At 41.3% G+C, this 11740-nt stretch overlaps 1 protein-coding gene across 5 annotated transcripts; it reads left to right on the forward strand.

Annotated features, from left to right (window-relative positions):
• The first annotated feature begins 44 nt into the window (after positions 1 to 44).
• Positions 45 to 11727, forward strand: LOC135942241 (uncharacterized). 5 transcript variants are annotated; one of them, XM_065488258.1, is made up of 6 exons: positions 45 to 242; positions 6036 to 6116; positions 8299 to 8685; positions 9004 to 9519; positions 10036 to 10259; positions 10991 to 11727. In XM_065488258.1, the coding sequence occupies exons 2-6, from the start codon at positions 6077 to 6079 to the stop codon at positions 11099 to 11101; spliced, it is 1278 nt and encodes a 425-aa protein (XP_065344330.1). In that variant the 5' UTR covers positions 45 to 242; positions 6036 to 6076; the 3' UTR covers positions 11102 to 11727. The 5 variants fall into 5 exon arrangements, with proteins under 5 accessions (XP_065344330.1, XP_065344329.1, XP_065344333.1 ...); XM_065488257.1 differs by having other exon boundaries at positions 6039 to 6116; XM_065488261.1 differs by having other exon boundaries at positions 46 to 242; positions 6039 to 6116; positions 10036 to 10148.
• Positions 11728 to 11740: the final 13 nt, after the last annotated feature.

Here is an 11740-nt window from a genome sequence, read left to right on the forward strand (position 1 = left end):
TTATGCCCATCTAAAGTACTCGGTGATGTTTAGAAACTTTAAAACAATCTCCGTTCATCACTGTGTATCGAAGGCCGAGCGAGTCGAGCTCGACTCGAGCGAGCGAGGGAGCCAAGGCGAGCAAAAAGCAGTGAGAGTGTCGCGCGAGAACACACTTTCACGCGAATTTCTGCATAGCAGCCCTCCGCGGACGCGTCCAGACGCGTCCCCGTCCGAAGACGCCGGCCCACGCCATCTGAGCCGTAAGTACAGTTTTATTGTTGATGGGTCGCGGAGTTTACCTTATATGACTCACCTGCCGCTGCTGCGAGCGAGCCACCCACACCTTGCTCAGGGCCGGTCCGCCCTAATTAGACGGGAGCAGTGATATGGAAAAGGCTGGGCCTTTATTCCACCGAGTGAGCGCGGAAGTGAACCGCTCGGTTTAGTTTTTGTTCGTTCGGCTATGTACCTGCTACTGTGACTGACGACGTTAAAGATTTTTCGTAACATATATTTTATCTCGCGAATTGTTTCACTGCCTCTGGTGATGGTCTGCAGTTAGCAGGTGATACAGACCGACGAGACGAGTTATTTTGGTGAGCAGCTTTGTTTTTGTTAATTTAAAAAAAATTAAATGGGATTTTTAATTTTCTCTCATTGTCAGTAAGTGTTCTCAATTTATTTCCCTCTTAAAGTGGATTGATTATGCGCAGGACAATAATTAAAAATTATTTGAATTTTTTTATGCTCGATAAACAATTTGTTCTACAAAAAATGGACCTTGCTGCATTAAAAATTCAATTTTTCTCGAAAATTTCCAGCGTTTGACCACATTTTCTTGGCAAATTTCCATTCCTCCCGTTGAGATCTGTCCAACAGCGTATGGAATCTTTCAGGGACACTCTTTGTTTTGAAATAAAATCAGATTTCAAGTACGGAGACAGTCCTCAATGTTGCAACCACGGCTACTTAGGTCAATTTTGGCTTCAACTAAACCTTAAAAGATCAATTCATGCATTGGCAACAAGGATTTTCCAGGATTTTGCGGTATCAATCCTCTAGAAGCTGCCGAAAACGAGTCATAACATTATTTTTAATCAGAGATGATTGTTAAACTGTGCTGTCAATGTGTCAATGTCCTTATTGCGTCGGTTGAATTTCTGAATTTCAATTCGGTCACAGCATGACACATTATTTGATAGCATTATCTCGAGCAGCGGTTTTTTCTGCGATAACCTGGACGTGGGCAGCGTACTACGTGTTGTTTCCTCGCATAATTTCAAAACAGCCAGGTTGTCGCGTTAATCGAGCCCAGAAACAGAAACGCGATGCAATGAGAGAAAAAGCCTTGAGATTGTTCTCACGATTAAATTGCAGCAGCTGCCGCCGCCGCGTTTGACGCTGGATTAGCGCGCGCCGAATTATGATACAATCTGCTGCAGATTTGCGCAAACCATAATAATAATAATACAAAAGAAGTAGTCTGCTTTAATTGCGAGCCGTTTGACGCGTTCCACATTTTCGTACGTTTCAGCCTTGGTCGGCAAAACACTTTAATTGTAATCATGCTGATCCTTGAATTCGTTCTCACGATTTTGAAACTTGAGCTAGCACACATAGAAAGTGGTTTTAATTAAATATTAAATCCGGAAGGCGGCTTAATCAAGTCTGCAATTTGCTGCTTTGCTGATTGTGTGTGAGTCGTGGTTTGCAGTTGTAAAAAAATAATTAGCGGTGCAGTAATTATTGACTCGAAATTATTATTAAAATACTAGAATTCCTTTTACTTTTTTTTCGTCCGGCCAATTTCCTGGTCGTTATCGATGTACTATTTTTAGAGCTCTCCGATTAGGTTTTGGAGTGACGTGTCCAATCGATTTGACGGACAGAAAGGAAAGAAACCGCTTTTGTTTATTCAGATTTACACAAAAGACAACTTTCGTTGGCTTTTACGAAAGCGCATTTTATTCCTCTCTCTCATTGACACCGCGCGTTATAGCTGGCTGCACGCTGGCTGTTTGTTTCAGCTCAGGACGAAATCACTCTTTAATTAGCTCGAATGTGCTTTGTAAAGGCTCGTCGCCGCCATTATTCCGACTCAGCAGAGCAGCAACAAAAAATTACTTTGTAATCGGCAGGCTCTCTTTTGTTTCAAATAATCAAGAGTCTGAAGAGTCAGTCGGCCCTTTCTAAATCCAAACGCGAGCCACCACATCTCCATCTGTTCAGCGTCTTTTCGCTTTTTTCAAACTGTGTCATTCATTGCAGTTTCAATGCATAATTCATTTCCTCGATCGTGGTGAAATCTCGACTGCATGACTAACAGGGAAGGAAATAAATTTAGAATCGCGTTTAAGTGATCATCGAAGAAGCCGAAGAAGCATGAAATCTCTCCTCGAGCAGTTTCGCAAGGCACGCGTTTATTTATTTATTGTTTTCGAACTGTACGGTTTTGATTTACAAACATAAACAAAAACAATCAGTAAAGCAGACGGAACAAATGAGCTAATTCGCGAACACTTCATTCTCCGTCTTACCAGCTGGTTTTTTTACAATTTTACCTCTCAATTTTTACCAATTTCTTGCTCAAGAAATGCAAGAAATTAATTGATTCCATTTTCCTCCTGTGAAAATCTAAAATTTGCGGTCGGAGTGGTCACAATTTCCTCTTCTGTGCAGATTGTTTCTTTTAAATTGCCATTTTGCTGCCTCAATTTCTCCAAAAATTTATCTCTGACAATTTTTCAAGGTAGAAAATTATTGAAAACTGAGAAGCAAACATTGCCTGTAAGAAACTGGTTAGTAAAATTAAAAAAAAACGCTTTTTACCTTGCACTGCATTTTAAATTTTTTTAATGCGGTGTTTTTTGCAACCCTGCTGCCGTGCTTTGGCCAACAGCCGAAATCAGCCGGCAATTTTTATTTCTCAGTCAAGTTTAGAAGGAAAGAATAATATTTTCGAGTTCGACCCTGCTGGACCAGTTGAGACGCGATGCTGCGGCTTCCCGCGGCAGAAACCGCACGTGCTTATCGAATATCAACCTCGCGAGCGAGCGAGCTGCACTGGGAAACAGACAAACAGGAGCTTTCATCGTTTCGCGTGCAATTAAACGCGCTGGGAAAACGACGTGAGAAAGAAAGAAAGGAAGATTTTATATTATCACTTTCCTTGCGACTCGCGCGCGCACACAAAAGTGCTCCCGTGACCTGCATTTGCGTTTGCCTTTGCCAGACCAAATCAATGCGCATCATGATCTGTACAAGCCGCTTTTAGAAAGGACCAAACGAGAAACTCGCGCCCCGCAACTCGACTCGACACGTAGTCTGGAGATGTTTGTCGTAATCTCTTTAGCGAATCAAAACTCGCGGCGGCCGACAGACTGCCAGGAATTTGGTCGGAATAAACTTTCCTCATTGCACTTCTTATTGTTCCTATTTTGATTGCAGTTGAGTTGATAACAAAAAGAGTTTAAAGTGGAATGATACTGGGCAACAATTGAAAATTATTTGAATTGTTGGATGTCATAAACAATTTGTTCAACAATTTGCAATAGTTAAAAAGGACCTTCCTGCAGTAAAAAATTCAAATTTTGCCAATTTTCTCCAAAATTTGCAGCGCTTGAACATATTTTCTTGGCATATTACGATTCCTCTCGTCGAGATCTGTTCAACGGTGTATGCCACTTACTGGGGAAACTCTTGGTTTTGAAATTAAATCGGATTTCCAGTAAAGAGACAGCCCTTACCATTTGAAAAGCACGGTAACTTTCCAGCCAATTTCTCAAAAAATTACAGTGCTTCTTAGGTCAATTTAGGCTTTAACTGAATCCTAACGGATGAGTTTATGCATTGGCAACAAGCATTTTCCAGGCTTTTGCAGTATCATTCCTCTTTAACAGAGAAATCTTTCCTTCACTCAACAATGACAAGTGCGGGAGACGTAATTTCTGAAAGCGGCGCAGAGCAGGTGGATCTCCCGAGGGCGTAAAAGTGCGAACCCGTATATATCGAAATAGATTTTTAATTCACTGCTCTGGCTGTTGAGTAATTTCGCTCTTGATTTCTCGTTTGGGCGTTGCTGCAAAACTAGATAAATTGGGGAACTGACAAACTGACAGGCGAAGGAGCACGTTCCCGCCTTCTCACGCATTTTTTTGTATCTTTTTAATTCAGAGCTTCAGAAAGTTTCCATAATGAAATGACACTGTTCTGGACGTGCTTGGTCATTGCTTTTGTTTACTCTCCTTGCGTGACGTGGAAATCAAGGCGCCGCGTTTGTGCGTTTCAATGAAATAAAAACGCCGGCCGTCAGTGTGTGTGTGAGAGAAAAGAGCCAAAGTTGTTTGATGCGTATAAGGGAGCGCAATTGTTATTCCCAGCAGCAGTAGAAGCGGCGACGGCCGTTGCTCAGGGCTGAATAATCGATTGCAAAATCAGGCCAACGACAAGTGCGTTTCAAACTCGATCGAAAGCAAATAAAAATAGACAACGCATTTTACTGACTGAGAAAGTTTGGCTCAAAAGTAAGTTAGTTGTCGGTTGAGCAGACTAGAAACAGAGACGGCTAATTGCCACGCATGGTTTACGAGCGACATTTTGCCAAGGTCGCGCCGCAGCCTGCCATCCACACCTGCATTTAATTTTGCACTCGAATAAACTTGCCTTCATGTTTATTCGTTGGGGCCCTGCTGTGACGTGAGAACAACGCCACATTACTCCGTCCAAATCGCCAAAATTCTAGGCCACACCACGATTTTAGGCTTATTGTTCATTTTGGTGGAACAATAATCTATTCACACCGGCGGCAGGAAGACAATTCATGCAGAGAGTCTGACATCCTTATCGTATATATGTAAATTAATCGGAGGCGGAAGCAAGAGTGGCCCGGTGATTGACGAAAAAGGTGCTTGAACCTCATTCAACTCTTTCGTAAAAGGCGCAACCTTGCCTTGTCTCTTTCGTCAAGTGCAAGCACGCCAATTGGAAATTGGCGCGCTCGCTCTATAAATATACAAAACAACAGCAAAGGGCTTGAGGGGGTTGACGCCACCGCACCGCACGCAGCCACCGACGGATAAATTATTAATAATGCGACAGTTTCGCCACGAGCTGACGTCACCGATTGCCACTGCTCCGGCTTCGATTCTTACATAACGAGAATCCGCATAACTTTTCCGACGGACATTCGAGCCAAGCAATGAAATAATACATATTATAATCAGGCTGGCCGAGTGGCCGGTCTTGGGCTGGCACACACCGTGCGAATCGAAAACTGGACGCTGCAAGGAGAATGAATAAAAAACTTTCAGCACAATTCATCCGTGCCTTTTTTGAATTGTGTGGTTTCACACATCAATCAGAGTGGCACCGGCCGGAAATGGAGCGAATGATTTTTGCCAAGCGATTCCGGGAATTGCGTCATTTTGTCTCGACTCGTGCCAGCGTTTTACCACAAGATTAATCAGCAGCAAACAAAGCGAGAAGAGCGACGGTGAAATCTGCAATTTGCGTCACTGGGTGCTTGTCACTCTCGGGGAATTCTGGCTAATTTAAAATATTATGCGCTTCTTTACTCGAAGGTTTTCCTTATCTCCGCAAATGGAGTGAACCAAAACAATTATTTGGAATCCTCGAGCGTAATCGAGGTGAAGGCGAGCGACAACATTATTTATCAAAGGAAATCAACCGCAGAGGATCTTCAAACAACCCCAGTGGTTTCCCACTTTTGTTTATTTTACAAAGAAGAAGTGAATGTGCTTGGAAGAGCTTTAAAAGTTAATTAAATCCTAGAAAAAAAGTGAAATATCCGCGACCATAAAACAGTAAAACCATCTCGTGATGTACGAAATAACAAGAACGCGGCGGCGGCGTGATCAGTTTCCGCCGGGTCTCTCTGATGCAATTCAAATAACATGCAAAACAGCAAGCTGCTCGTCCAATTTCTTTTCCACAGTTCCCGGTTTTTATTTTCAAGCACTCTCCCTTTTACACGAGTGTGCCTTTTGAAATGATTTCCACCTACATGAGAGCTGACCGCAAAACTTGTGTTTCAGCAGATCTTCACGAGTAACCTGACCGTGTGGAGTATGAGAACATGACACAACACTGGTGGATGCACTGGTTTTGGGTGACGGGTGAGTACTTTCCATTCATTTATTTATTTCTCCTTCCATTAAAAGATTGACTGAAGAAATCATTACACAAGACAGCATCCTCATGAATTAAAATAAGCCCGAATTTTTAAAAAATAAATCAGTGCAGTGGTAAAAAAGCATTTTTTTATTTTAATTGAAATTTATTGCTCATGACCTCGTCTTGAAAAATTGTCAGAGATAATTTTTGGAGAAATTGAGGCAGAAAAAATCTGCACAGTAGAATTTTGACCCTTTCCGACCTCAAGTTTTAGATTTTCATTTGGGAAAAACGGAATAAATTAATTTCTTGCGCAAGAAATTGGTGTAAATTGAGTGGTAAAATCCGGAGGGTAAGCAAATGCAACCCTGATTATAAAGTTTCATTGGAATATAATTTTTGGCAGTGCCAATCGATTCGGCTGCCAATTTTAAATTGACCTTCCGGAAGCAATAAAATTGGCACAGTCAAGTAGTTAATAATACAGTTAATTTCATTAAGAACGCGGTCTTCATTTAATTTTATTTATAATTATATAGAAATGGAGCATGGTGCGCATTCGAAATGAATTGACTAAATTAAAAGTGTATCACAGCAACAAAGAGTGAAAGCGTGCTCTTGTTTAGCGGTGACGATGATGAGCTCATCGCCCGCCCCGTTAATTGACGCCACACGCACGCTAATTGCTCTTTTTTTCCGCTGGCGTAACTGCCATGTTGCGAGCGCTGCGTATTTTGTACTGCTTCCCGCAGCGAATCAGTGTGAATATATATACGCAAATAAGAATATTTCTAACAAGCTCGCGTTCTCGGCGGCCGCACACATGCGTGTACCCCCTGCGAACGCCCTTCAACCGCGAAATCTCTTCTGGAAAAATACATAAATCTGATTTATTTTTATATTCACGCAAAGGAATATGGGATTATTTTAAAAATACCACTTCTTATTTTCGCTGTTATCGATTTGATTGAAAATGTTTTGAATTTTTAGTTTAAAAAAGGCTTTATTTTCGGTGGACTGGTCTTGTTTGCGAGTGTCCATTGCTGAGTGACAGAAATAGAGGGCGAATCGAGCGTGATTGAAGGGCTTCCTTCAGTGGTGGCGTGGGCAGCCACAGAACAGGTTGTCGTAGTAGTAGTCGCCGGAACGGTGAATCGAGAACATGGGGCTTCAGACCTGGGGTGAGTGCTATAGCAATTCCGCAAATTAATATTTCATACCAGCCAATCGTCTAGAGGCTTTTTTAACTTATCAATTCGTGGAAGTTTCATTTTTTTCTACAGTCCAGGAAGGCTGGTTTGGTTTTTTTTAGCTTTTAATCGTTTGTGGTTGAGAATTCCAGACTGAAAGCCATGACTCAATTTCGTTTATCGGTTTCGTAATTTCATTAAAATTTAAAATTATGAACAAAATCTGTTTGCCAGCCGTAAAATAAAAATAAATTAGTGGAGATTAATGTGTATAAAATTTGTTTTGATTTTTAGCATTTCTAAATATGTTTGAAAATTAATATATTTTGGAATTTTAATTATTATTATGTATGTTTTTCTCTTACGTGTTAAAAAACAGTTTGTCAAAAATAAAAAAGCACATAGTGAGAAAAGGCACCATTCCTGGTAAACATCTCGCTAAAACTCTACCCGGGAGGGCAGAGCCGAAATGGGCCTGGTCAAAATTTCTACTCTACGAAATTTCCAGTACAAAAAGAAGGGAAGAAATAATCCATTTCTTTTTTAGCAAAAACGAGCAGTGAACGGTTAAGGGTTGTAAAAACCCGCATTTTTAATAAAATGCAGCCAGTGCAGTGGTAAAACCGTTTTTTTCATTTCACCAGTTTCTTGCAAGCAATGTTTTCACCGTTTTCACCTTAGTTTTCATTAATTTCCTTATTAATTGCTCATGACCTCGACTTGAAAAATTGTCAGAGAGACATTTTTGGAGAAATTGAGGCAGAAAATTGCAATTTTAAAGAAAAAAAAATCTGTACATTAGAGGAATTGACCAAATTTTAAATTTTCACAGCGGAAATAAGGAATAAATTCATTTCTTGCATTTCTTGCCCAAGAAATTGGTAAAAAAATGGGGTGGAAAGCAAATGCAACCCTGAAACGGTGATTAATTCTTTATTTTGGATAAAATAGAGCATTTTTTTAAATTTAAATCTGTGTTGATTTTGTTGAACAGTTGTGGTTGCCGTGCTGGCGAGCGGGGCCGGTTGCGCGCCGCAGTCGACGCACCCTGTTTACGCGGCCGTGCACTCACAATCCGGCGGCGGCCCCACCGGCGAGTACATGGCACTGCTGTCCGACCTGGAGCACCCGGCGGCCACCAACGGCCACGACTACAACGACGAGGTGGACACGTACGGCAGCGCCAACCTGTTTCCGGTGCACCGGGTGGTGATCGCCACCGCCGCCGCCGCCGCCGCCTCCGACTTGCCGACCACCTACGTGCCGCTCGTGCTCGCCCCCCAGGAGCCCCATCCGCCGCCCACTCCGCGCCAACACCTGGTCCTCGTCACCGACCACTCGAATCCACCCTCGACTACCAGACTGGCCAAGTCTTTTGAAGGTGAGATACAAAAAATAAAAAATAATACAGTCGAAAATTTTAAAAATCTGATTTTTATTAAATCCTCTCTTTCAGAATAATTTTATTGAGGTCCCTTTATTAATTAAAAATTTTGTTTTGTAATAATTAACGTTTTTTTAATTTAAAAATAATTTAAAAACATCAATTTTATGCACAAATATAAGATTTTAATTCCTTGATGTCTTTGTGTCTTCCAGGATAGCATTTATTTCCATTCAGATATTTAAAATCAATTGAATCGGCTCGTCGAAAGGCTTCTTTGAAATGCAATTGATCACGTCTTTACGGTGTTGTCAGAAATGAGTGGTGGCGCGACCCCGATTCTGCCGGCGATGCCCGTGCAGTACAAGAACCGAAACCCGTTCATCAACGAGGAGATGCAGAGCGGCCGCAGCATGGCCGCGGCCGACAGCTCGACGACGGAGGCCCTTCCGTCGGCCAGCTCGACGACCGAGGCGCCGCCCATGCTGGAGGAAAAAATGGCGGTGGAGGAAGAAACGAGCAAGTCGACGGAGGAAACGAACGAGTCGACGCCGAGCGTGGTGGCACCGACCGAGCTGGCCGACGTGGTCGAAGGGGGCACGCACCCCATCCCCCCGTGGATCCCCGACGAGAAGCAAGAAGAACTGGACAGCGAGGAGCAGGAGAGAGAACACGAGCAAATTGACCGGATCACCAACGCCCTTGTCGAGGAGGAAAGCGTCGACGAGGGCGAGGCCATCACTAGAGGACGCATGCAGCCGAACGAAGGCCTTGGAACTCCATCCATCATTGCCATTGTCGTGGCATTTGTCGGCGTCATCGGCATGGCAGGTGAGAGCAAAATTCGTCCTTCGTCCCGTAGCATTTCAATTTCCGTCTGGACTTTTACCAGCTGGTGGTTGAAACCTGACAATTTTTTTCGGCATTAATTGGCATTTTTAAAATTGGTCCGAATTTATGGCTGAAATAGTTTGTTCACTACTGAGACACTGTTAAGATTTTATTATTTTTGTTGAATTTATAATTTTAAAATTATTTAAAGGTCTTAAAATTTAATTATCAAGTTGGTGAGATGCGATTTATGCTTTTGTTAACTTCCATAATTTTAATTTCACCTAATTATCATTTAATTGCGTTTTAATTATCAGAAAAATTTGAAATTTTAGCACTTTTGGTTAGAAATATATAAAAAATCTGTCGGTTAGGGTTAACTTTTGACGTAATATCTTTTTTTAAATAAAAATCACCATCATTCCTCTTTAAAACCGGCTTGGTCGAAATTATTTTAAAAAAAGCCGGCGTTTTTTTAACACTGCTTAATTCGAGCTGAATTTGAAATTATTACAGGTGCTGCTGCTGGGTTCATTTTGTACAAGCGGAGTTTGGTGAACAAGCCGCAGACGCTGAACGACAAGATGAGCAACCCGGACTACAGCAGCTACATTGACGACACGTTACGGGTGAGTGCAGGCAAAAGCAGGTCGAACGAGGCAGGCAAAGGAGGCAGCAGATGCAGGCAGAGCGCCGGCGGCATGGTCAACAGAGGCTTTGTCTCGCCCCCTTACCTCAAGGTACCTCTTGTCAGCCGCGTTGCTTTTCTCGTCCGGCAAATCACCACAAAATCTCACACGGACTCTGATCTGACATCTCGCATTTGCTGCTTCCACACCGCCTCTCGACACACTCATAAATAAAAAAAATAAATGCTCGCTAGACCTAATTTAAAGCAATAATTTGTATGTATATTCCGTAAATTCATTAATCATGGTGTTGGTAAGGTATTTATGCCAGTGTACATATATAATTATTACAATATACACCAGTTGGGTAAGCCCTTTTAGTGTTCGAAGCCGCCAACAGATGGCGCCACCGTATACTTTCTTAAATAATTTAATTTTAAGGCACTTGCGCTGCGATTTCGGACTCGAACCTGCCACTGTGCATTCTTTACTAAATATGTTTTCTTTTGACGCGCTGAAAAACCAAAATTGATTGATCCAATCGCCATAGAATCGTGAAAATCTATTTTCTTAAATTAAAAATATTCTCCGACAATTCTACGGCGAATGGCTGGACTGATTTTGGTTTCCAGCACGTCAAAATAAAATAAATTAAGTGAAGAATTCACAGTGGCAGGATTGAGTCTAAAATTGCAGTGGAAATGCCTTAAAATTAAATTTATTACGAAAGTAAATGGTGGCGCCATCTGTTGGTGGCTTTTAACACTTAGGACTTACGATTGATGGCCTATTTTGAATCAATTTTATGGAAACTAATTGCCTTTTCCTATTTTCTGTTTCAGGACAATTCCGAAGAGATGTATAGTCTGGACAATGACTCATTTTTAAATAGTTTAGAAGCTATGACAATTCAAAACTTCTGGACAGAGAACGTGAAGCATACAAAGTTGTAGCGAAATAAATGTTAACTCTTTTCCTTTTTTTATGTTTCTTCCACGTTTGTTGGATTGTTTAAGCGGTTTTAAAAGTCTCTCACATCAAAATTTCCATTTTTTAAACTTGTTTGTGATAGTTGGTGAATACGTTGTTGAGTGCGAGTTTTTATTTGTGATATAATCCCATGATCAATCGCCTAAATTAAAACGTATATCGTAATTTATGTTAAAAACCCTGGGTAGGAACAAGATCCTTTTATTGCGTTCGTGCGTGTGATATAATTGTTAAAATTGGTATTCCTGAAAAGAAGACAGACTGAGACGAAAAAGGACAACAGTACTTAATTATCATTTCGATGTCGCTATAATTAAGCATTATTCCAAGAATTTTGAAGAAAGAGTACACTCCGTTCGAACTTAACTTGTAAGCAATTTAATAATGAATGTACCGAAATCAAAGTCCTATGATATATATGAAACTGTTTTAGTAGAATTACCAGAGTATTTTATTTGCTCGAGACGAAGAATTGTATTTTTATTAATCCGAATTTGATTGGGAACAGGAATTGTAATAGAGCCAAAGGAAAGCAATAATAATTGGTGTATTTTGATGCAGCTCCAGAATAAATGTGCATGTACCATAACTACCAGAAAGGT

This window comes from Cloeon dipterum, chromosome 4, assembly GCF_949628265.1.
Source record: "Cloeon dipterum chromosome 4, ieCloDipt1.1, whole genome shotgun sequence".
In the NCBI taxonomy this organism is placed as follows: Eukaryota; Metazoa; Arthropoda; class Insecta; order Ephemeroptera; family Baetidae; genus Cloeon; species Cloeon dipterum.

Coding starts and splice junctions, on each gene's coding strand:
- LOC135942241 (XM_065488258.1), top strand. CDS start 6,077: ATGACACAACACTGGTGGATGCACTGGTTTTGGGTGACGG. Junction 6,117..8,298: donor GCACTGGTTTTGGGTGACGG/GTGAGTACTTTC, acceptor TTTGTTGAACAG/TTGTGGTTGCCGTGCTGGCG. Junction 9,520..10,035: donor CGGCGTCATCGGCATGGCAG/GTGAGAGCAAAA, acceptor AAATTATTACAG/GTGCTGCTGCTGGGTTCATT.